The sequence below is a fragment of the Dinoponera quadriceps genome, unplaced genomic scaffold (genome assembly GCF_001313825.1).
Source record: "Dinoponera quadriceps isolate SergipeBrazil2010 unplaced genomic scaffold, ASM131382v1 scaffold2305, whole genome shotgun sequence".
Lineage (NCBI taxonomy): Eukaryota > Metazoa > Arthropoda > Insecta > Hymenoptera > Formicidae > Dinoponera > Dinoponera quadriceps.
The window spans coordinates 930,794-957,357 of record NW_014556411.1 but is presented as its reverse complement, the minus strand read 5'-3'; the positions used below and the strand labels follow the sequence as shown (position 1 = coordinate 957,357).

Below are 26,564 nucleotides of genomic sequence, written 5' to 3'. Positions count from 1 at the left end.
ATTAGGGTATTGGACAATATTAATAAGGACGAAATTTTTTTTTAATATTTGCCAGATTTTAAGTATAATTAGATAATCATGTACAGAGTAGATAGTCAAACAGTTGTCAAAATTACACATACACATGCAATTTTGATACATACATATATACATATCTAATTTTGACAATTGCTGACCATCAATTGCGCATGTTTGTGAATCATAGGTTCGCTTCGTCATATTTTTTGTATGTTCTAAAATATGTAAGAAAAAACTGTTGCAGCCGCCCTGTAACCGAGTGTATTCATATATCACGTTGTTATTCTTATACTAGCTTCTCGCCAGCTATTTGTCAGCTATTTTTGTTGCTGATTTTTCTTTGATATGCAGATATAAACAATGCATGAAAAAAACACGATCATTTTTAACGTTTCTTTATATATGAATTTTCGCGACAAAACGCGATAATTACTGTATATTTCTAGAAAAAAATAAAGGCACGCTAAATATGCTATTAAGTGTATTTATTTAACGTTAATATAATTCGAGAAGTTATTCGAATACAAACGGATATTTTTTAGCATATGTCACCATTTATTTGACTTACTTTAATAAATGATTGCTTGTGATAAGCAATTTGTATACATTGCATAGCATATAACGGTTCTGCGTAATTTTTTATTTAGTATAAACGCGCTTGAAATATCTTTGCGTTTTTACGTACAACTTGCGCAGAATATCATAAAATAGGAGGTTTATACGTTTTATGTGCGAAAAACGCAACGACATGATAATTATATTGTCGTACGTGATAAAATACTTATGTAAGAGACACCTTATTATGTGGCGCATAAAGTAGACGAACAAGAATCTGATTTTTTTCATAGACTACTTAGAAAATATTCAAATATATCTACATAATCTTAAGGTTGTTTCCTAATGAGAGGTCAAGATAAAACATTGTGAATGGCAAGTGAATGGTATTGTGAATATTTTTAGATCGAATTATCAAGTTGCAGTACGATTTCTCATGTTCGAAAATGTCATGTCAGTGAATTGCGTTCGACGCAGAAAACATGGCTCATCTGCAAACACAGCTGTAGGTAGCACGTGTACAATTATAGTTGGCCACTAGATGTCTCTGACTCTCTTTTAGCGGTATTCATAGCGTGAGAATACCAGGTTAGAACATAAAATACTCTCTTTGAATATAAGATCCGGAGGAGGAATTGCCTTTGTTTTCTATAGACTGAAAGTGTGTCCAAAGTGTGTTCAAGAGAGAAAGGTATACAAGTGATACTCGTCTCTACGCATGCGTCAAAATCGTTGCGTGTAGCACTTCCAACATTTTCTGTACTTGATTTTCAAACTTCGTGAGGGCAGATATATTTATAATACAATATTAAGACACAATATTACGACACATTCGCAACGACGTGAGCGTTAAGTGAAACGCACCCTAAATGGAACCCTTTATTTTATTCCAACTTATTGCACCAATTCAGCAGTACAGCTAAAAAGAACAGATCAACAGTTTAGTAGGCGTTAGTTAATATTTGTGCTTTCGTGCCACATGCATTTGTAAAATGAATAAGAGAGAGAAAGAATAAATTCTCTTGCTTCTATTTTGTAATAACGCTTCTATTATCGGCAGACATTATTTGCTGCATGTTATTTGCTACATCTGTAGCATTTACATTTGATATTGGCAGCGACGCTCTGTGCTTAACCTAATCGAGATGGGTGATACTATCGACAAAGGAATCATCACTTATATATGTTTAGAGAATTTTATGTGAGTATAATAAAAGTATATGAATTCAAATCCAATGATATTATGTATCATTTTATTTAGGTTGCGTTATTTAGGCTTTTTATTGTATATTATATGCCAAAAGAAGATAGAATGACACTTACAACGTGTAAGCGTCCAAAGAGAACGCAGCATTAGAAGAATCATATACTCATAACTTAGAATTTTGTTTATGCATATGTATGTTTTAATCTTTTTTCAATCTTACAGTACTTATGATAGAGTCTCAGTGAAGCCTGGCAGATACCTCAATGTTATTATTGGCCCTAATGGTTCTGGCAAGTCTTCTATTGTCGCTGCTATAGTTCTTGGTTTAGGTGGCAAGCTTACCATTATTGGAAGAGCAACTCATATAGGAGAATATGTTAAATATGGATGTGAATTTGCAAAAATAGAAATTCGCTTGAAGAATGGTAAAAACCAAGATCACGTGATAACTAGAGTATTTACTAAGCAAGGAAAGTCTACGTGGAAGATCAATGATGCACCATCAACTATAAAAGCTGTACAAGCATTTGCAGCTAATTTTAATATTCAGGTACATATTACCTTATGTCTGCACAATTTTTGAATTTTAAATTTAATGATTGGTCTTTTTTTAAGGTCGACAATTTTTGTCAGTTTCTGCCACAAGATAGAGTACAAGATTTCTCAAAGATGGATGCTCAAACATTATTAGAGAATACAGAAAGATCCGTCGGAAATCCAATACTCCTTGAATATCATCAACAATTAAAAGAGTACAGGGCTTCTTGCAAAACATTGGAAAACGAAATAACAAACAAAAAACGACTATTGGAATCCAAAATTCAGGTACATAATGGAATGAAGGAAACAGTTAGTACGATAAAAGAAAGAAAGCAGATAAAGAAGAAAATTACATTATTGAAACAAAAGAAAGCATGGATGTTATATGATTACGCACGCAGGAAGTTATTGGAGGTATATAAAATTAATTTCAAATTTTACTAATATTTTGTGCTCTGTGCTTACTGTTAAAATTGATATTTTCTTTGTTTTCTTTTTTTGGTCAATAGTCCAAGAAAAAAAGAACCCTAGCAGTGAATAATATGCAATCGATAAAAGATTCAATGAAACCATTAGAAAACAAAATTGCACAGATAACATCTGAAGCAGAAAAGATAAAACATGGTCTAAATAATCATGTAAGTATAACTAAGAAAAGAAAGCTCTACCAAAAATATTACTAGATCATTTTGTAATATATTATTTTTAATAACTTATCATATGTTATATAATTTCAGAACGACAGAGTTCAAGCAGAGAATACAAAGTTAAGAAGTATTATGATGGAGATTCTCAACACTGAAGAAAAAATTAAAGAAGCTGAAAACACGTGTTCACGCCGAATTCAGGTAGAACAGACCCGAAATGAAAATATTAATCTCCTAAAGCAGAAAAAGTGCAAACTCGAGAACGACTTATCCCTTATGATTAATGAAATTGGATCAGGTTTGTAAATTGATCCCACTATTATTTATAATAGTGTAATAAATATTAATTCATTACGACATATATATTGCAGAAGAAAGTTTAAAGGAGCTTATAATTAATACAACAGTTTCTATGCAAAAACACAAGAATGTCATTAGTAATTTTACTGCTGAAAGTGTAACTTCAAGGAATAAAGAAGAAAACCTAAATCGTGACATTAGAGGTATATATTATAGGCACATACAAACTCAGATATTATTTTAAATTTACTTTGTTTGTTAGCTATTCAATGTTATTAATTGAAATTATGATTATAGCTTTAGAAGCAGAATATAAGTCATTAAATATCGATGCAAAGCGTATGGAACTCTTAAGGCGTAAGAGTATAGATGCATATAAAGGTGTACTTTGGTTGAGAGAGAATCGTGACAAATTTTCGGGGCTAGTGCACGAACCCATGTTGCTCAGCATTAACGTAAAAGATGCTTCTTATGCTAAGTATCTAGAAAACGTGATAGCGCTACGAGATTTAATTGCGTTCACGTGTGAAAACAAGCGCGACATGAATTTGCTAATAAGTTATTTGAGAGAACAACAGAAGCTACAAGTCAACATAGTTCATTCCGATCCTATGAAGATAGTTACCATGCATCCCATTATACCGATAGAAGAAATTCAGAAATTTGGCTTCAAACATTACTTGGTATCACTTATCGAAGCACCGTCTACTTTGATGAAATATCTAGTTACAATGTATAGCTTGAACAATATTCCCGTTGGGAGCAATGCAGTCGAGGATAACACAGAAAATATACCTCGTAATATACACTGTTACTTTAGTGGTTAGTATTATTTTTTATATCGTGACACTGAGCTATTAATAATACTTTAGATTGATTATTATTTGATAAAATTACTTCTGCAGAAAATAATATTTACTTCGTCAGTACGTCTAAGTATACCCATGCAACGTCAACAAGAATATCACAAATCTCTAGCACTGAAACACTATCAATTGTTCTAGATAAATATAAGCTACAGATGGTTCAACAAAGGTATATCATGTGGACAGAAGTAGATAGATAATAATAAAAAATAAACATTTATTAATAAATATGTTTCAGATTACAAAATTTGCAGCAAAGCAAAAATCAAATTGTAAGTGATATTAAACGAATAGAAGATCAGATACGCGAGGAGAACAATAAATTAGAGAAATATCGGTCCGACAGAAATAAATATCAACAAAATATGCAGCAAATTGAAGCATTGCAAAGCAGAATACGAATGGCTGAGAGCTCTATTATGAAGATGGAGAAAGAACGGACGAGTATTGATAATATAAAAGCAGAATGCACTGAAGAAATTAAGGTTTGTTTTTTTTGTAATATAACACGCGCGCGCGCACACGCACATATATATTTCTTTAAAAAACTTGTGCTTACAGCTTTCAAAATTTTGTATACATTTGAAATTATATTTAATATTACATTTAATACATTTTTCAGACTATATTAAAGAATCAAATAAATGTGTACATAAAATATAATGAAGTTCTAAAGAAATATTACAATTGTGTTATAAACAACGAAGAGATGAAATTTACATTATCGTTATTACGACAAACTTTAGCGGTCAAAAAAAGTGATATCGCGGAATTAGAAGATAAATATAAGGAGGCCGAGAGAATATATAAACAACACGATGAGGAATTTCAACCGTTAATGAAGGAGGCTGAGGATTTATATAAGGAAGCGCTAAGTAGTACAAATAATATAAGTCCACAAGACGAAGCGTTCAATGCTCTAAATAAACTCTTTGAAAAATTACCATCTAATATAAAGGACATAAATCATGAATTGGATGTCGCTAATGCAAAAGTTTTTTGTATGGCGAAAAACGTAGATGCAGAAAATGTAAGTGCATAATATGAAAGTATAGTTCTTACAATTCTATGTAATCATATAACATGTAAATTATTACTATAATAGAAATAATAAGAGTATTCTTTTTAAGCTGATAGAAGCTGGTTGCAGAATATTTGGCATGGTGATTTAAACAAACTGCTGAAGAATAAAATTATTTCATAACATAACGTAGAACGCATATGTAGAGAATTTGATCCGAATACTCTTCTCACTCTTTCACGCGCGTTCTACATTAATTTTATTCTTTTACATTAATAATTTTATAATAATTTTATTCTCTCGATTTAAATTGTTGCGCCATATATCCTGATAATCGGCTCCTTTGTCTCGTTATTCTTGTCTGTGTTGAATATCTAGAAAACTTACAAAAATTTACATTTTTTCTTCAGGTAATACGTGAATTCGATGAAATAGGAAAGAATATCGACACTTTGACCAAGTTTATCGAAACACAGACTGTCAAGGTGAACGATATAAGGGAGAAGATTGAAGAATTAAAAGAAAAGTGGTTACAACCGTTGCAGCAGCTGGTCGAGAAAATAAATGAAAATTTCAGTTCTTATTTTTCCGCGATGGATTGTGCTGGCGAAGTTACACTTATGCATGGCGAAAATATTGTAAGTGTATTCACGCACTTGCGTGTATAAAAACTCTTCCTTCGATCTTAACGGGCGGACATATTTTCAGATGGACTTTGATCAGTATGGTCTGAAAATTAGAGTAAAATTCCGAGATTCCGACGAATTGCAAGAATTAACGAGGCACTTTCAGAGCGGCGGAGAAAGAACTGTAACCACTGCAATTTACATGATCTCATTGCAAGAGTTATCGTGTGTACCATTTCGCTGTGTGGATGAAATTAATCAGGTTCGTTGCTCGTCACCGATGTCGAAAATTTTATGTTCTATTTGATTATTTACAAACGTATTACAATGATTTTGTCAGGGCATGGACGCAGTGAACGAAAAGCGTATTTTCGACTTGCTCGTCAAAATGACAGGGAGACAAGGCAGTTCCCAATATTTCTTGCTCACGCCAAAAGTAAGTGTAATAACGATGTAGTAACGATTTGCAACCAGTGATGTCAATGACGGCATCGAGCCATGGTATCGGAAAGCGAGACAGCAGATACATCGGCTCGCGTCAAGTCAGCCCGAAGACGGCCGAAGCTGCGCACGAACACGGCCGCGCGACGCTTGTGTGCGCTGTGACTCGGTCCCGTCATTGGCATCATTGTTTGCAACGCGTTAATTTTCGCTAATCGTATTATTTTAACAGCTTCTACCTGATTTAACGTACGCCGATACTGTGACTGTGCATTGCATCTATAATAGACATTCTACTACTGATCAGACCGATGCAAATTTCGACTTTAATACAGAAGCATACTGCAACCATCTCGCATCGACAGTCTTGTTAAACGAACAGTAGGAAGTAAGTTATTGTAAAAAAAATACTTCCATTTTAGGTCTGTTATTCATATATATGGGAAAAATGTATATTAATGCGTATTATTAAATATATACATCACAGGACCGAAGACTTTTTATTTTTATATATTGTGAGTACGTAAATAAAAACTTAAATCTATTTAATTACGTTTGTAGAATACATACAATATATAAATTATTCTTGATATGAAAAAGTATGACATTTTTTTTAGATTTTACTAATATCAATAGTAAGTTTGTATGTGTGACGAGCAAGAGAGAGACAATGTCATGTGATACAATTGTGTACGTATGTGTACGTTTCTACATAAATTATTACAACTAGACTACAAGTTTCTCTTTGGCATAAAAGAGCAGATATTTCTAAATATCTAAACCAATATCTATTTATTTCTTCCTTTTCCCCTTCTTTTTTTTCTGAGCTTCTGGCCACGGAAAGCCTCGACACTTCAGCACATCCATAATGTTGTGGCACGTGTAATAGGCGTTTTCCATCATTTCCTCGTTGAAAATGTCCATAGCAAACCGCGCTTTTCCTCCGCTTCTTCTCGATTTCTTCGACCCTTTACTCTTGCCGCCATTGCCTCCTTTAGCCCCTTTCCCATTATTTTTGCCATTGGTCTTCGCGCCAGCACCCTTTTTCTTACCCTTGCCATGTGTTGCCATTGTTAAATTGATTATTCCATTAATACCTTGAATCGCGAATCACATTAAAAAATATTGCAGTAACGGATGATCGCTTTCTTGTATGTATGTATATAACTGTTGCTGTGGTTAATTACCGCTATGCTCGAACTCGTTCGGCTAATTTCTCTTCACTGCAAGCGATTCTTGTCGCGTTCTCGTGAAAAGCCGGACTTGAATCGGAATAAATAACTCGCGTTGCTATGTCAACTTATAGCACCCGTTGCTACAGCCCCAGTTACACCAAAATCAACAAAGTAACGTGGGTTCATTGATCACACGATTCGCCTTTCTTAGAGTTAACAAAATTTACGGCGTGAAGCACGATAATTGATTTATGTATCTCTTTCCGTTAAGAAAAAGATATTTTCGTTCCTTATTACGCACGAAATTATCTCACATACGCAATAACGAAATCTTGACTTTCAAGTAACTGATTTTAAATTTTTCATTCCTTTTCGCGATCAGCAAAATAGTGCTTTGTGTCTAATTTTATTCAAATTCAGGAATAACACAAACAATTGTGCTTTGTAAATGTGCAACATCATTTTCAATTTGTAACAGTTTTACATACCCTATAAGCGCGTAATATTATTTAATATTAAGTAATATTTCTGGAATATTATTATAATAAATTGGATTTTACACGGCTAAGATAAATTTCCATTTATTTCGAGTCTCATTGCCTGGTCATAGTTATTGTTATTGCTAAAACTGGTTCAGAGGTATAACTTGTATCATAATTTCCTCATAAGCACTTGATGCTTAGTCATAGAAAGGTATATAATTTACAATCCGTTTCCTGATCATGTCTTTTGATCGCCGACTTTTAAGTCTACAGACCTGCTCCCACGATTTTTTACCTTGAACGCTAACCGTTAACCGACATATTATGGACCTTCAAACGAAAATTGGAGGTCAGCGTTCTTTGCTTCGTGATTATCTTACGAAACATGTTCAGCCTCGACGAAATAACTACTGTATATATTTGTATTGGCCACCTAACACCACGATGTGAATTCACGATTTATCTTTTACAAAATACACATCCAATTCAAACAAAATATAGCTCGGTCTATTTGAAGGATCGATTTGGACGTAATTACGAATCAAATGTATCGTTAGATTTAAACGCGAGGAATTAAATCATCTTAGGGTGACCTTTGCCAAACTTCGATTGAGCTAATCATATGAGTAATAATAAACAATGCCAGCACACCAATTTCCACTTCTGTCGTTCAACATTAATCGGAAGCCAATTAATAATTTCTATTTATATTAGCAAAATTGAGCAAATAACAAACTATTAACTCCCCCTCTTCTATATGTAGCTTCAGCCACTCAACGGATAAATAACACCTGACTGACGGCAATTTTAAATCATAGGTGAGCCTAATCGGACTTTGGTGAAAGTCGCACCATTTGTGTCTCTATTATCGATTTCATTGAAATTTATTATTGCCGTTTGAATTTCGGTTCTCTCTTGACCTACTTATATTAAAAAAAAGTTGGACACGCAAACCTTATATTAAAAAAAAGTTGGACACGCATACCTTTTTCACTTGTCGCAGTTGTTTCTAAACCGCACCTGGTATGTATGCGAATTTCAAGACTCTTCAGCGATGTTAATTATACTATCGGTTTTCGCCAGCGAAAGCTTGACTTCACGAAGCAATTCGTTAGTTTCTCCTTCTTATACGAAGCCAGAGAGACGCGCTGATATTGAATCGAATCAATCAATTTTGATTTTGTCTTGATGATACAACACCAGATGTAACTCAATTCCCGTTAGAGAAAATGAGTAGACTTACAAATCCGGTTTTAAAGAATCGTGCGAACGGTAAAATCGTTTCGATGATTACATTGCCAACCTAAAAATATTCAAACTGCCATATATATATTGTTTGTTTTTCTTTACCTTGTAATGTACAATCGTACATTTATGCAGTCTCATACAAATAAATTCCACGGTGGGCATTAGTTAAAACCACTTCGTGCAAACAGACGCGAATCCGAAGAAGTTAAAAACTACAGTTGTCACTGAACCGGATTAGCGTCGCCGTGTCAAACTCAGTCCGTGACAGTAGAAACGGGCATAAAGCTGGAGAGCACGGTTTAATACGGGCTTTAGTTTCTAACGTCACGAATCGCCGTTTGTTGGCGCGCAACGACGGCGCGCCGGTCTATGATGTTTCCGGGCGCGTACAGATGTCAGTCGTCCGGCGAGGCTTGGTGCGAGTGCATGTGTATAGACGCGTTCGATGTGACGCGTTCACTTGCGTTCACCAAACAAGCTTCGCGTCCTGTGAAATGAGCCGGTGAGCCGGTCACCGCACAGTGACGCGTCTCTCGAACACGAAGTTACCGGATCAGCCATCTGAAGGATCATTCGGTGAGCAGGGCTTTCCTTATAGCGGGTGCACCACGGGTTCGACACCATCGTGTCCGTCTTATTTCCGTGGACGGATTTCGTCCGTTCGATAATTCCATACTGTAAGAACGCGAGTAAAACGGTATTCGTAAATATTTCCGCATTTGTTAAACGACAGTTCGCTGCCCTTATCGGCGTATAATTCGCTCTTATCAGTAGCTGTCGCGTAATTATATACAAGCACTCCAGACGATGCCCTCAAGCTCGTCATCGATGCGATGAGCGAATTATTTTAGCTTTGATTGCGACCGTAATTATGTAATTTCGCTTTTCTCCGCTACCATCGTCAATCGTTAGCTCCGTGCTCGTTCCGTTAACGTTCAAACTGAGATTGTACACCGCGGGAAGGGACGAGAGTCGGTTAGGGTTAATTAAAGTGTCAGTGGGACTTACAATTAGGAATTATGTCGATTTAAAGGGAAGGGGATTAATTAACATTCACCGGTGTTATCGTGTCCAATTCTCTGATAACGGATGAACACAGCTTTACGATTGAATACAAATCGAGTTTCAGAGGAAACGACGGATCTTTTTCCTTTCTTTGTCGGATTAGTGCGGCACGACTATCGCCTTACACTTAATTTCAAACACGGCTTGAACACTTGTCTCTCGACGCGGTTCGGAACGCAGCCGGAGCGGTCCGATGAAATAATTTAATTTCCATGAACTGATGAAAACCAAGTTCTCCCATCGGACCATCAGCCGCATTCCGAACTACATCGCGAGAATGTGTTCAAGCCGTATCGAGACCGGGTGAGTGTACATCGCGACGTTACAAAACGCGGCGTTCAGAGATGCGAGAAGGAGCGTACAAATGTGAATTTTCACGGTTATCGCCGCGTTTTGCGAACGCGTCATTTCGTCGTGTTCATTTATTTTTCGCACCGTTAAAAACTCGCGCGAATTAACCGTCGATGCGAAGAAAACGTAGAGCCCCGAAATCTCGGAGCGCGATGTCCTCTTGCATTCGCGAGATCGGCCGGCTCGCAAAGACGCACAGACTGTGTAAACGCATTTTCTATGAATCTTTCATGAGATATCGAGGGAAGAAGGGTACAGGTGAAATCTCGGAATACACTTGTGTGACACCTGTTATTTTCGATACGTTTTTGTACGATTGTACGATACACCGATTACGCGTGTCACACGCGTACTGGAAATGCAAAACGATGTGATGTCCGATCGATCTGTTTACGCTCGCCGCCGGCAACATCCTCGCAACATACGGACGCATTTACGATTGTGCGAACGATCTTTTCCTCACCCGGCTCATTTGTACAGCAATATTCCAGGGCTGACACGTCGTTCTGCATTTCCAGTATATGACGAGCATCGATATGCACGTCTCAATCAATCGACGTCGCGTCGCCGGCTTCCTAACGAGTTATAAATTTGCTTCCAGGTCACGCTGACAAAAGTGTCGGCCGCATGAATCAGTCAGCACCGCTGCACGGCCGCTGCAGCCTCCGCACTCCATAACCTTTCGTCGTCCCGAGGAATCTGAAGGAGTAGATAGTAAAATCCACTTCTCGCGAGGAAGATCGTAAAGACGTAAGAGAGTAAACCGCGTTCGCATTCCCGGAGACATGTGTGGTGATCGATAGACCGTTAGACGAGCGGGCAGATCTTGAGAGAATAGATCTTTTGAGATGGTTTAAAGACACTCTTGGGAAATAGTATTTTCTTTCTTTCGCAAGGAGATGTACGCAAACGGTAGTCTCTAAAAAGGAGCGAGAATTCGCGCGACTTCAGAAAGTTTAGAGAAGCTACAGAGAGAGAGAGAGAGAGAGAGGAAGGAGAAAAATGAGGGGTTCCTGTCGTTGCAGGTTAACGAGAGAAGAAAAATGTCCACGGCTTTGCTGGCCGTGTTCGCTGTGATCCTATGCATCCTCTTCAGGATACTGAACGTGAACAGCTCGCCGCACAGACCCTTCCTCGTCTGCAAGGATCAGTACTTCTTATCGACGGTGCTGAAGATCGCGCCGGTCATCGCCGAGCCGTGAGTTGATACATACTTTGCACCAATTCGCTTTGAGTCGCTTTGAATTTTGCTGGTCGAAGGAACTGTTGACACCGATGAATAAGAATCTCCTTAGGCTTCGGAGACACTCGCCGGGCGAGTGAGGTTAGGTTCATGCTCCGACGCCGGTCAATGCTCCGGCATTGACGAATGATATGACACTTGTGTCATTTTCTCTACGAGTCGACGGTATTTCGGTAGAATATCAATATTGTTATAACACTCATAATGTTGTGATATAGATACAGGAGGAAAGTAAATGCAGAAGGAAAAGCAGTTCTTGCCTCTGAGCGTTATGTGTGAGCAGGAAAGCGCGAGCTGCATTTTATTGTTCTCTTGTTCGTTTATTTATGTGGTACGGTGAAAAAATTGTAACGACGCGAAGAGAGAACTGTGATATACCTGTGTAAAGATATAACTGTGATATATGTGTGTTTATACTTTATTTGGTTACAGTATATAAACTAGTGTCGAAGTTTACATATGAGAAATGTTCCAATAATTATATATTAAACGTGGTGAAATTATGTTAATATTAGGAAAAGCATATTGGGTGTTATAGGATATATAATGTGACAATGAAAATATAGATCTGCTTTTATCTGTTTACATATGTATGTATATAATATGTAAGCCACAGGAAATACTCTGAAATTCTTATGCCATTGTGATTGCTTTTAAATGTGTATAATAGATGTTTCCACGCCAGTACCAGGAATGTTCAATGGACTGTCGTGGAGGCTTTTGTTTGAGATTGTTAGGAACACTTGTATGTGTTGATTTAACACAGGTCGTTTGAGGCACTTGTTGCAGGAAATGATGTATGGTTACGGTGGTTATTAAAGTATAGCATGGCAGAGTGCGATTCTATAGTTGAAAATAACAAATTCTTTCATCACTATAAAACCTTAAACTGTCACAGCATTAAATTATCAAATAAATCTCGGAAATGTGTAATGAAGCTGTCATCTTAGTGAAATATGTTTCCTTCAATATATCTTAATCACTGCTACTTGCAGTAAAGCTGTACTGGTTCAAAGAACAAAGTTCTGCTGATAACTTAACGCACATACATTGCAATAACAATTGCAACGTTTATAAGTAGTGCTTATAATCGCGGGACAGGGTAACGCTTGTTCTTATTTTGTCTGTTCTGAATTGATATGGGGAAAATATATAGTGACTTGTGAAAGAAGTAAATAAATGGTTAAGCGATTAATTATATCCAGAAAGAATGATTTTATAATTCTCCAATTTCATGTTTGTACGTTGATAAAGATAAGGAAAAACGGGGAGGGTATCATATATTGCAAATTTTTTATCCCGCCCGGCGAGGTTACGCTCTGATCGTATGATGCAAGCGGATTAAGCAGGCTTATGTTACACTTTAAGCGTTATCTAATACGCTCACATTGAACTCGCCGATAATTTCAGCAAACATGTTGATTCTTTCACTTTTGATTTGCTTACCGGACGAAATCTTGGCGATCGAGAGTAACCGAAGGGAAGATATAAGTCGAGTCCGCAATTTGTAACGTTTACGGACAAACTATATCCATTTCGGGATTTTGGGATTCGTCATCAGATGTAATGATGAATGTTAAACAGTCGACTTCAGAGAAGAGCCATCCAAGAAATATCGATTGGAACGGCCGAAAACGAGAAATATATTATTATATATTATAATACGTAAAACGTTGTCTATAATGAGAATTTAAGGTAGATTTTTCTTTGACAGCTGCATTAGTAGAGCAAATCGTTCGTCCTCGAACGATTCTTCAAATGATTATAACTAGTTCGTGATTGCGAAATAAGTATAAGGGCTAAGCAACTGATCTATTGATTAATTTCACATCAGTTCAATTACGGATAGAGCTACGTGAAAGTTTTGCTATTAAACATGAACGGAATCCATACTGTGTTCAGACGATTATTTCCAAGGTGCACTTAGATGTAACGAGGTATAGTTTCATTTCCTAATAGAGATAAAATTACAATGTCGAATAATCATTTATCATTGATGTTCCTCAATTTCGGTTATCGCAATAGCTGACTTATTAATGTAGATGGCATATTATGGATGATTACGTTGTCAAGATCATGATAATTATCGTGAGTCACACTTGTATTCTTGTCACTGCGTCATTTTTTGTCATCCGTCGCGACTAAACACGTGTCTGCTCCTTTTATAAATCACCGGCTGCGTGAAAGCGAAGTGATCAATTAGAAATCCCTGCGCATGACGTTGACACCATGGAATAATCTCGGTCAGAATATAAGGCAGAAGATCATTCAGCCATCGCGCTCGGACAAGTGCATTGCTAATTACGATTTCTTTCCTCTCGATCGCGTCGCGTGAAAGTACTTAAGAAAGCGGAAACACGTAACAATTCGTCGCATTGTCTCATGCAGAAGAATGAATAACAGCGAGTGCTGTTTGCCTATATTGCCCGACGTCTGCCAATTCAACCGAAGGTATAAGCATGTGACTCACGCATTCTGCGATTGGAATCGATAACAATTTCATCGAATTCCTTTATCAATGCTGTGTGATAACGCGGAAAAGTATCAAGTGAATAACAAACTCTCTCAACGCGTTCGCCGACACGCTTAAATTTTGTAGCGCGCAAAGGAAAATATAGCGTGTACGATGTTTGCCAATAGTTAAACTGCCATATATTTCAGTCGTTATAAAAAATTGTGTATTTCCGATAAAATTAGTAGAAATAATATTTCACTGATAATCAGTGAGTATCCACCGATTTTCAATAGAAACACTTCTCCATTTTACTCCTCTGTCGTATGTCTCACTGATTTTGACCGGTGGAAATAAAATTTCACTGCGAAATCCGTAGTGCACAAATTCCTTACGAGCTCTGCACCAAAGCCAACTTTCTGCGTTCGCGGCGATGAAATTAACGGTTTCCATGCACCTTGCGTGTCGTGACGCATAATTTTACATCTGCTTTTGCAAACTGTACCAATAATGGTAACGGTCGCTATTATTAACTGATTTCTTCATCGAGATTTCATTAATTGAGTGTTCTATATTTATATATGAATCACCAGTAGTTATAAGTATAGCATTTCATTGAAGAATACATTGATTGTATTAGATGTATGCAAACATTTTAATCTTCGGTTACATGAAAATAAAGCGTAGAACTTACGAGGAAAAGAACTAAAACTTTTGCATACGCGTAATACTTCAAGGAAAACGTAAATATCTCGACTTTGTGCGCGTGGCAGCGTTAGCAATCGTCGAAAACCGGCTTATCTGCATGGTAAAAAAAATTTCGTTGAATTCACCTGACGATAAACAAACCAAGCGCATTGAAGGAAACAGAATTGGTTCACAGGAACCAGAAATCCTGCTTCCTCTAACCAAAGCGCGCTTGGTTCGTTCATTGACGGGTGGACTCAAACTTTTTTTCCACGCAAAAAATCATACCGGTTTCAAAGCCGACTTTATTCATCGCAACGCGATCGTTAGTCGATTATTCGATCTTGATTCGCGAAGGATTTCCTGCAATTCATTGAGATAACCCGGAATTTCTCGACCGTCGTCACCTGTTGGCTTCTTGCCTCTCGCGCGTAATCGTTGCCTTCGCCAAGCGGCGTTTCGAACCGGAGTCCGGAATTGTAAATTATAGATTCCGCTCGTGGTGATCATGCTCGTGTCTTCCACGGCTCAAGCTCGCGTTCGTCATATTTCACTCACTTCGCGTCGTGGAGATCGCTCGTGGCATTCGAGTCGTCTTCGCGCGAGCGAGCGAGAGCGGCGCGAGAACGAGATCGATCGCTTTCCGTCCTTCCCCCCCCCCCCGCTATTTTTTCTCTCTAATAATGACTAATACCGTGACTGGTAATAACGCCGGATATCCCCCATATTATTACCGTTCGATCGGTTGTTTTCTTCTCGTGAACACTTTTTTGCATTTTCACGCCACAGAAAGCGCAAAGCATGCGGAGAACGACCCGTTCTTCTCTCAGCCGCGCGTATGTCCGTTCCCATATTTCAGCTCGGCGGCCTCGGACTCTCGCGAGCAGTTCCATGTGCGCGAAAATAAAAAATTTCATCGCAGCTAACCAGCTGAAAATCACGTGGCATATAATTTAATACGGCGTGAGGTTGGCTAAGGTTAAAACGGTCAAGTCGCGCATCGAATTTACACGTGACGTACGAATATTGAGTGGAAGTTTATCGCGAGTATCGAATTATCTACGGCCTTCCGGCCGCGATGTTATTCATTCCGATGGTGCTTCTCAATGACGCACGTTGTCCATCTCGTTAATGTGTTTTAATTACAAACACATGGGGGAGCATTGGAGGAGTGGATTACCGGGTCGGGCTCAGACTGGAGGTGATGCTCCTGAAAAATAGGTAGCGCACAAACGGCGCAATAACGTCCGGCGAATATGGATAGCTTCCAGCCGTCCTGATCGATAATACCAACCATGACCGTGACTCTGAAACGTGCGAGTCGCACCGTTGCGACCTACCTGACGCAAGTTTATCTTTTTAATAAATGCATTGCGTAGACCGATAAAAAGAAAGACGTTTCTTTTCTTCGGCACTTACAGCGGAATATTTTCGTGTCGATGTAACGGCGAGCAGATCATGATAACGAAAATTGAAGTTCGCTTCGCGTTCTTCTCTCGCTTCGCGTTTTCCTATATTTTTTTATTATATACTTACTTAATAATTCCCTCAAGATGCGCACGAACTTGCGAATATTTCGGCGACAATTTTATCGTACGGATAAAAAGCACCAAAACCGACATACCATTTTGTTAGAACTTAGACTCTGAAGTCCTGTGTTGAAGGTGTAAAATTGAAATGTATGCGCATGGAGGTAGATTAGGCAACACTTCACTACCAAAATGCATGATAATCTTATAAAAATTATTACATATTTCCTTACTATTTAGTAACTATTTTTTAGGATTTTTGAGGATTTATGCTTCTGGAAATCAGGTCCCAAAACCGACACACCTATGATACTTCTCTTAGCAAATTATCAAAAAATAAAAACACTGAAATTATATTATTTTGTAAATTGATTATGTATCTTTGCATGTTATCTTTAATCTTATTTAGATTTTTATTATGTGGAAAAGGATTCCATGATTTTTTCTTTTCGACCACCTTAAACAAACAAACAAGAAAAACCAGGAGAAATCAACAACCAGTAACTTTATTTCTACTCTGTGAAATGATATTTTGCAGCAAAGTTCAGGTCTGTTGATTTACAGTACAGACCTAGATCCTAACTTTTCTTGCGTGATTCAGTGACAGAGGATAGAGTTTGACACAAGATCCAAAGTGATTCAAAACGTTCAAAAGTTACACTATAAAACAGCATTAAATCGAATAAATTATCTATCGCTAATTTATTATTTTGATTTTGACAAGAAGATAGCTCGATGGAAACTTTAGCACAATGAGGAATCAGGCGACGCTAATAACGCAACCGAACGCGCTTGCAAACAGAAACTTCAGCCACTTCAGTCCTAATTTCTGTACACAATAGAACGGAATTCATATTCTGCTCGACAGAGTTTAGTACTTTACAATCAAGAAACATAGGTGCATCGGTTTATTATACCTATGTCAGTTTTGGCGCTTTTCCTCTACTTGAGAAGTCTTTCCAAAAAAGGAAAGCGGAAAAGCCAAGGGATTGCTTACAAGAGCGCTGTTATATAGCTAATCGATCTCGCAGCTCGCTTTCCTTCTCGGAAAATTCTTCTGATGATATGTCAAGTTCTTTTCTCGAGGAATTGCGAAACAAGACTATCGGAAGATGTAGTTAATTATTCTAATCAGTGAAACATATATCCTTTCGATCGTCAATACCAACAGTTGACGACTATGAATTACCTGCATTTTACTTTCATAAATTCTTTTGTCGTGTCCGTGGAAACCTTGACGTATTGTCGCGGGACGAATCGGGTAAAATATAAAGACACACCAGGGTGAAGGTACCAGTCAGCTTTATCGCCGCATTGAACAAAAAAAACGACGTAATAACCGTAACGAAAAACGATCGTTACAGAAAGAGTAGAACTCTTTCTCCGTCTTTGGCAGTTTAGTGGTCTGACATAGTTTACCCTACTTTTCTCTATAGCATCTGACTCGCGTGATGACTTCGCGATGACCGCGGCGAACACTAGGTATTGACACGTTTCTCCTTTGCACAATTACAACGGCATATTGCGACGTTTTATCGGCTGTGACTCCACGTAACTTTGCGCTAACTCATCACATGAGAAAAGAATTTTACTTTACTGCTTGTAATTCGCGAGAGCGCGCGACAAGACAGATCTTTTCTCCTTTCGGTCCTCTCTCTCTCTCTCTCTCTCTCTCTCTCTCTCTCTCTCTCTCTTTCTCTCTCTCTCTCTTTTTCTTTCTAGTCTCGCAAGGAAAAACAGATTGAATAGAAAGTGCAATAGAATACGTAAGATGGAAAGGAAACGTAAAAATCGGGAGGCTCATTAAGTAAATTAAGTTTGGTATTTTGTGCCGTTGCGGGAGCAGTGAAAACGTGGCATTAAGGAACGCATTAGTAGACTGGAAAACGGGTTATCCGTCAAGTCGCCGGACAGCTCGCAGAGTAACGACGGGTAGCAAATGTAATAGCGAGGTACCAATTTCCACATTGAAAGAAGGATTCGATAATTACCAAGATTTGATGAAGTAGTCTCAGCTAAAATTATTTGATTGCCGCAACCAAATCATTTAGTATCATACACTGTACTGTAGTAGTGTACTGTAGCAATATTGTATTCAGTTTTCAACCAAATCTTGATAATTGTTACCAAATCCTTTTTTCACTGTACGTATAATGTGCGGAGCACCCTCGTCACACCGAGAAAAAAGTACTTAAAAATTGATTTGTTAGATATAAGATTTATTTTACAGAAATAAGGTTTATTCCTGCGAAATAAACGTTATATCTCATAAATAAATTTTGAAGTACGTTTTTCTTCTCAGTGCACGCCCTCCGCTTCGAGAACTTTTTCATTGAGAAAAGGACTTGATAATAAATAATAAAATTTGATGAATATTTGCCGATTAAATATTTGTTTATTACAATCAAGTAATTTAATTCCATAAACTAAATATACGATGTACGTTATTGCAGTATTGTGTATTAAGCACAGAACTAAGTTATTTAGTTGCGGTAATCAAATATTTGGTCGACAAATATTCACCAAATTTTAGTATTTATTATCAAATCCTATTTTCAGTGTATACGGAAGGTGATTATTTGCGAAGACAGTGTCTTCCTCATTTAAATATAATACGTTTCCTCGTATGAGGATAAATAAATATCTCTTGCAAGTAGAAGCGGGTCGCGTTTTCCGCGATCGATATACCGCGTTACCGTATATTCCATCGATCCGTTGTCATGCAACTTTATATGTTTCTCTCATTAAAATGCAACTGTCAGAGACGTTCGATGCGATCTTTCGTACATGCGCCATCGGATTAATAATCGCCGAACGGCTGTTCGTTCGTCCTTTGGCATTTGCCGCACCGCTGCATGCGTACGCGATTATGCTCGAACGACAATAATTAGTTGCTATTGCAATGTTTTTGCAATTTACGAGCGACGAGGGCAACGATAAGCGGGAGGGAAACGCGTTCTTTTGGCACGTAAAAATTATACGATCCATCGACGGAGTCTTTCTTGCAGAGATCATCGTAAATTTGGAACCGTCGTCATTCGTCTCTAGTGAACGATTGTTATTATTTCGCTGCGTTCGCGGCTGGCAGCCGCGGTTTTCGCGCGATTTTCTTGCCGATGGATATGAATTTAACGGCGGACGGGCGCGCCAATTTATGTAATCGTAAAAACCAAGACGTTTTCGCGGAAAATCAGGACCGCTACTGCGGGAACTTCTTCGCGCCGCGATAATAAACCTACTATATTGTTCGCATGTTTGTTTCGCTTAGCGCGCCAAGCCGTGCTCCACTGATCCACTGCGACTTCTTGCAATTCCCCCATAAACAAGCTTAACGATGCGGCCCATTGTTCGACTTCGCTTTTCACCGTTTTGCATCGTTCGAGTTACGAGCGAAATACAATGTGCGGTATACCGTGTAGTATTAGTGTCAGCAATTTTTCACTTTATCTGTCTCGAAAATAATTCCGCACGCCGTTTGAGAATTAGGGTCTGCCATGATTTGAAAAGGCGATACTTCGAAATCTTTATCTTATTCATGTTGCATTTTGTACATACACACGTACATATACATACAATTTATTTACTTTCAGTGTCGAAATTCTTTAAACTTATACTTGAGAAAGAGACGAACTGTAAAGAAGACGCGGATCGATAAGAGATCTGCGGTTAAATTCGAAACAATGTTGTGTCCACTGAACAAATTACACAATTGACGCAACAATAGAAGTTGAGAAAATCTTTTTAAGCAAAATTTCGTTGATTCCACCTTTTTTCTCATTACAGGATAAAATGAAATATTTATAATTGTGAGATCGATTTCTCATTATTACATCTAACGCGTTTGATGTTCACATTTCGTGATTCATTCTGATGCGTGGATTACGCGTGTATAACATGTACGAATTTATAGACATACTTGTCTGTGACGTAATTACATACATATCGATTCTCTACCGCTTGAATTGGTAATATTAATTAATTCGAGATCGCTTTTTTAACAGGTGTTGCTTTCGTTTGGCTGCATTCATTAGCACGCTAGAATAACATTATTACGCCGTGTAATTACCAAATTACATCAAGTACCCGAGCTCACGAGTGAAATCCGCGTCGTTTAGCTGTGTTTGCAGAATATCATGAAGGAAATATGTCAAGTGACAGAGTTTGTCGTTTACTTCCTCAAGTGATCAATGCCCTCTTGAACAAAACGAAACGTGTCACGGACGCTTTCCAAAAATGGCTTACTGTTTAAAAAACTCTTGAGCGTTATAATTGGCTTTGTTCTATTCTATATTTGTGCTATTCTATTTCGCTCCGGCGTTCCCTCGAAATTCGACGATACATTTTGCCCATCGAGAGAGGCCAACGTAAGCGGAATAAAAAAAGTATCGGAACGGAAAAAGTGGAAAAAGTGAAAAACCACATTGTACGCTTTTAATAAGTGATGGGTGCAGTTTCGGCGCAGAAGCTAAAATGGCCACGGTCCTTGGCCCGTTTCAGATACAAGCCGACGAGGTTGTGGGGCTTCAGTGGGCACGTACAGACCATCGTCCACAGCGTCATAGGGCGCGTTCGGTGCCCTTGGCCCATTGGCGAACGCGTGTACATCAGTCTTCCGGATGAGACCACGCTTACGTACGATCTTTATCAGCCGCTGACACATGGGCACGAAGGTACGTATCACTCGTAAATTCGTAATATGTTTCTCAGGATTTGATTACAATAATTATGTTAATTTAATACATTAAGTACTTCGAATAATTCATTTTTTAATCCTTTTAGTGGTAAAATAAAGCATTTTTTGAGATGTGCATTGTCAAGCTTAATGTCATGGAGGCTTAATGCCATTACGTGGTTATATTTTTTCCAAACCACATTTAGGATTTTAATGAAAAACTACTGTGATATTAAGGGCTAATATAGAGACATTATATAAAAGTTTTAGAGTTATTTTGACTATTTTGTTTTGAAGACACGGCAACATGTGTGAAGTTAATTAAGTGATTATCGAGCGGAACACACGCAAGCGAGCGCGATCCAGATGTTCAAAAAGATTGGAAAAAGAGCAGTGAAAGCATTGTCGTGCTAACAGACAATCAATCCTTTGTATTATATTTATATTTATGTGTTTCTTTCATGGAGTTCTTGAACGCGCTCGGGACGATGGGAGAACTACATGCTTCCGAAGCGAAAAGAAGCGAGTTTACGGGAATTTGAGAATCGATCGGCTATCACTATAAGTATACCGCGCTACTGTACTTCCAGATGACATAACGATAGCCATCTGTCCCGGCATCGGGAACAGCTCGGAGAGCGTTTACATCAGGACGTTCGTGCACTTCGTGCAATGCCACGGTTATCGGTGTGCGGTACTTAATCACGTCGGAGCCCTATCCAGTGTCAAGATCACAGCGCCAAGAATATTCTCTTACGGTATGTGGCGATCGATGAAACTTGTTCCGCACCTCCGACAACGATCGATCGAGGAAAGTTAGCGGATAATAAGCGGGTGTCTACACGCGACTGTAGGGAAGGAAAAAAGAGAACGTCAAACACTTGGACGTAAACTTTCTGGGTTAAGTTGTCGTGTAATTTCTATTTGCACTCATAAAGATAGCTGGTGGCTGAACGACGCAATTTAGACGAGGCTATTTGCAAAAAAATACGGCCGCGATAGATAATGTGCGTGTTATGTCGATACTTACGATATTTAATTACTATATAACTAAATGATAATTATAACTTATCTGCCATATACACACACTTGCAATTAGCATTCAGGATATCGTGGTAAACCGTTCTCTTATCGTTTGTGTTGTCCGTCATTTTTTAATTTTACCACGTGTCGCAATTATTTCATATCCGACCGCACCGGATGCAGAATTTTTACTGGAGTTTTATCTCGAAAAAAGTAACTTTCACTCGGTGCACGAGTATCTTGGGTTTAACGGATCTTCTAACATGCGTATTTTGCCAAACAGGCCACACGGAAGATTACGGTATGATGCTGCAAAGTTTAGTAGAGAAGCATCCAAACACCAAAATAGTTTGTATTGGATACAGTTTAGGCGGTAATTTAGTGACGAAATATCTAGGAGAACGCGGCCCTAACAAATTGTCCAATATTATAGGAGGTATATCAATTTGTCAAGGATACAACGCTCTCGAGTAAGTACGGGCACGTTCATTTCACCGTATTTTATAACAAATGAAAATTATTTGCGCTAAAAAAGAAGAGAGAAAAGGATTCTCGAGGGAGAAATATTAACACACACGGTTGCACACGTTTTTCAGGGGAACGAAGATTCTGCTAAATTGGCAAAACTTCAGACGTTTCTATCTCTACGTAATGACAGAGTCCATGAAGAATCTTATACTTAGACACAAAAACGTGCTTTTGTCGGAAGATGTAAAACAAAGGTGTAACTTAAACGAGCGCGATATCATCTCCGCTGCGACGTTACCCGAACTGGATGAAGCATACACGAGACGGGTAGGTTGAACGCTTTTACCTTGAGATAATAATATAAAATGAGTTTTTTTTTTAAGAATTTGTTGAAACTCGCACTATATATAGATTTAAATATGATCTAATTATTGGCGCAATTAGAAGTAAAACCAAGTCGGACTGTACAATAGATAGCCGAGCCTTAACATTTATTACTTAGGCAGTGAAATAAATATATTGGGACGTAATTTTGCTTGATAAAGTTTTATGATATTAAATTAATTTTATACCACTGGAAATACATCATTCTACAATAAAATTACCTTAAAAAAGAACAAATCATCGTTCTAACCGATGAACGTTATCTTTACAAATGTTTTCTCGCGTTTCAGGTACATAACTTCAGATCTGTGCAAGAGTTGTACAAGTGGAGTAGTTGCGTCTTTTATTTGGACAATATTACAACGCCGATGGTTTTTATTAACGCGTTAGACGACCCGGTTGTACCAGAAGTATTATTAAATCCAATTAAAGAACACGCAGGTGAGTGTCTCGTTTATTTAATATGTATACTTACATATAAGTAGAACAACGCGACACGTGCAAGAATATACTAATATCGTGCTTCTTTTATTTATTTTCAGCAAATCATTTAAACACGTTATACGTGGAATTAGTGCACGGAGGTCATCTAGGTTTTTACGAAGGAGGTCTTCTGTACCCCAATCCTATAACATGGCTGGATCGAACGCTAGTGTCTCTTGTAGGATCATTGACTCTAGCACACGCCGACAAGGCTCTGAAAGCCTCTTAACCTAATTTAACTCGATTAACGTATTCGGATTATCGAGCGTTGATCGCCCGAACGTGTCACACATCGTGATCTTCTGAGATCAATCAGCACTACACTTGACCCCGTTGGTTGCTCTTTTGGGCAACTGGAATTATCTACAACGAGATGCATCAAGGATGCAGAAGAAACGGCACATTGTAGTCTATATTACAAGCATTTGGTACAGACTTGTCATTTCATGATACGTGTAGAGAAAAAAAGGAGAGAGAGAGAAAGAGGAATTGCATTTACTTTCACAAACGATACAGGGGAAAACAAGTGATAAACACGACTGTACAATAAGAGATGTTTGCTCACTGACGATAGGCAATTTCGAAATTACAGGTGGTTTTGGAACGCCAGCCAAATTGTTGCTCGCAACTCTTTATACATGAGGTTACCGTTGGTGGTGTTTTTATTGTCGTACAATTTAGCGCAACAAAATTAGACAGCCTAATTTTCCGAAGAAAACAGAGAAATGAAGTGGATTTTTAATATTTTACTAAATATTGACGCTTCTTCCTCAGGGATCTTCTATAGAACGGCGGTTTGATAACCAGGGCCTTCGATGGTCGTTAACAGGTTGCTAGTGGTGCTCACTGTACAAGCAATTATTACTACGCCACACACACACACACACTTACACACAAACAAACACACACACACACACACAAAATAAGTGTGAGTCCAACGCAATACGGAAAATCTTATGTATTCCTCACTGAGAATCTGTATTTATGTACAGTACGTGTATTCATATAGGCTATATATCGACTTACTGTATTTATAAACGCGTCTCAATTACATTTTAGGATTATTAGCTTTATCGATATGGGAAATTCGCCGCTGTACAAAAATCATATATACATTAATTAACCTGAGATTGACAAGGTGAAAAATATCTGGTCAGTTGTAACGTTGGATTTGCGAAGAAATCTATTCGAATTAAATTGTTCAATTGTTCTGCAAACCTATAATTTTACAAGTGTACTCGAATGTATACTACAAATTTTGTAAATGATGCTTTTCTAACTAGATTTATAATGAATTGCACAAGACACACTGAGTTTCGCAAATCCAACTTTATTACCGATTATTATATTATATACATATTGCGTGTAGAGGAGAGAGAGAGAGAGAGAGAGAGAGAGGGAGAGAGAGAAAGAAAAAGAGAGAGAGAGAGGGGGGGGGGGGAAGGAGAGGGAGGTGGAATTTCTTACAAAATATAAAAATATGCATCCGTATACATTATCATATAATGATAGATACATATTATGTAATGCAGATTACCGAGCTGCACCGCATCATATGTATCGCGCATCGAGTCGCTAGTATTACTAGAATCTCGAATCGGTCCAATTTAATTTATTCTTATTGCATATCGCACGATATGTAACAAAAAAAAACAAAATGCAATGCATACGTGATGCAATTGATGTGTGACATTTAATCGATTAATATTCCATATCATGATGTTCAAAATATCTTGTTCGTCCACGTATGTATATGTATAAATGATGACCTCGCTGTGTGTGGGATATAATGGGTTAATCTTACAAAACAAAAACTGCATATTCGAATGTTAGGATCGAGACTGTCTCGATCTTAACCTCGATGAGTTCATATTGATAAAGCTAATGCACGCAACGCGACGTGCAATAATTTCTCACGTTAGACAATATATTTTAAACGATAGGTTAAATCGCCACGCCATCCGCGTTGATCGCGTGACTTAACTGATATTTATTTGCTACTACTGCGTTTTGATGGTAACGGTTTAAAACAGAAAAAAGAAAAAAAAACGGCACTACCAATGATGGCTGGCGCAGCCTCGTCGGAGAAGGCTGCAGTCTTCGTGGAGACGGAGACGAACATTTCTACTTAAACTATTTATACTACGCGAAAGTGATTCACGTGATCGAATCGTAACTTCGCAGATTAAAAGAACTTATTTTCGTGATGATTTACGCCAGCGAGTCCACTGTCGAGATGATGTAAGCATTTATATTCAGGACATTCAATCAAACACATTCATGTCGATTCGCTTTCTAACCACGTGAAAGCAATCGCCGTACTGTAAGGTCGAAATTATAAGGTATCGATCAACATCCGCAACATTTGCGATTCTTGGTTGTATAATGCGCGATCATAGGACAGTAATGAGACAATAAGAGACATGAAATATACGTGAACAAAATTGATAAATAATAACACCATTTGTTTCGTGAGCAAGGTTTATTGTTTTCTTTTCTTTTTTTTTTTATTCGGAAAATGTACGTTTATTTTCCATTATGAATATTTAATTTATTTAGTTTCCTCTTAATGAGACTAATTTTTCGCTGTGTCCTCCGTGATACAATTGAATTAGCACAAATCTATATCGACGTTGACAATACGCTATTTAAGATGTAAAAATAGCGAAACTTAATATATGTATTATTTATTCATTATAGTAGACATTGAATACAGAATTTCGAATGCCTAAGAAGTCAGGAAAAGAGCTTTTGAGGCTTATTTAGCAATATTGTTAGCCGACCAAGGATTCAACAGAATTCAAAGGAAAGAATTCAAAGAATAAATGAATTTTGTACTTACCAGTATGCGAAGTAAAAAGAAAAAAAACAAGAAACGAGTTAAGAGTTAGTCTGAAGTAATCGACGTTCGATCTTGTTTTATAATTTCGCCGTTACATCTTTACAGCTGGACTGATAGATGTAATTTAAGATAATTGCATCGCCGTCTCTCTTGAGGTTGACCGATTCCTAGCTTTGACCAATTTCCCCACTCGTCGTGATACGAATTGCATTCGAGAACGGATAACGACCAAGTGTAGC

The 26,564-nt window shown here is 37.8% G+C and overlaps 3 protein-coding genes across 5 annotated transcripts; 2 read left to right on the top strand and 1 right to left on the bottom strand.

Annotated features, from left to right (window-relative positions):
• The first annotated feature begins 1,155 nt into the window (after positions 1 to 1,155).
• LOC106747348 (structural maintenance of chromosomes protein 5) lies at positions 1,156 to 6,725 on the top strand. Of its 3 annotated transcripts, none has more exons than XM_014624780.1 (15): positions 1,156 to 1,264; positions 1,634 to 1,774; positions 2,003 to 2,330; positions 2,396 to 2,734; positions 2,830 to 2,958; positions 3,058 to 3,265; positions 3,339 to 3,470; positions 3,565 to 4,089; positions 4,173 to 4,302; positions 4,372 to 4,618; positions 4,756 to 5,163; positions 5,565 to 5,792; positions 5,863 to 6,042; positions 6,121 to 6,216; positions 6,454 to 6,725. In XM_014624780.1, the coding sequence occupies exons 2-15, from the start codon at positions 1,719 to 1,721 to the stop codon at positions 6,604 to 6,606; spliced, it is 3,159 nt and encodes a 1,052-aa protein (XP_014480266.1). In that variant the 5' UTR covers positions 1,156 to 1,264; positions 1,634 to 1,718; the 3' UTR covers positions 6,607 to 6,725. The 3 variants fall into 3 exon arrangements, with proteins under 3 accessions (XP_014480266.1, XP_014480267.1, XP_014480265.1); XM_014624781.1 differs by having other exon boundaries at positions 1,156 to 1,512; XM_014624779.1 differs by having other exon boundaries at positions 1,156 to 1,774.
• Positions 6,726 to 7,013: 288 nt separating this feature from the next.
• LOC106747315 (small lysine-rich protein 1) lies at positions 7,014 to 7,473 on the bottom strand. Its single transcript, XM_014624713.1, has 2 exons — positions 7,409 to 7,473; positions 7,014 to 7,318 (listed from the first exon to the last, which is right to left on the bottom strand). Exon 2 carries the CDS (start codon positions 7,290 to 7,292, stop codon positions 7,014 to 7,016), a length of 279 nt encoding a protein of 92 aa, XP_014480199.1. The 5' UTR covers positions 7,293 to 7,318; positions 7,409 to 7,473.
• Positions 7,474 to 9,537: 2,064 nt separating this feature from the next.
• LOC106747338 (abhydrolase domain-containing protein 2) lies at positions 9,538 to 24,876 on the top strand. The gene is made up of 9 exons (XM_014624759.1): positions 9,538 to 9,702; positions 11,144 to 11,292; positions 11,568 to 11,740; positions 20,951 to 21,123; positions 21,716 to 21,883; positions 22,432 to 22,618; positions 22,745 to 22,943; positions 23,291 to 23,441; positions 23,543 to 24,876. Exons 3-9 carry the CDS (start codon positions 11,586 to 11,588, stop codon positions 23,710 to 23,712), a joined length of 1,203 nt encoding a protein of 400 aa, XP_014480245.1. The 5' UTR covers positions 9,538 to 9,702; positions 11,144 to 11,292; positions 11,568 to 11,585; the 3' UTR covers positions 23,713 to 24,876.
• The last annotated feature ends 1,688 nt before the right edge of the window (positions 24,877 to 26,564 follow it).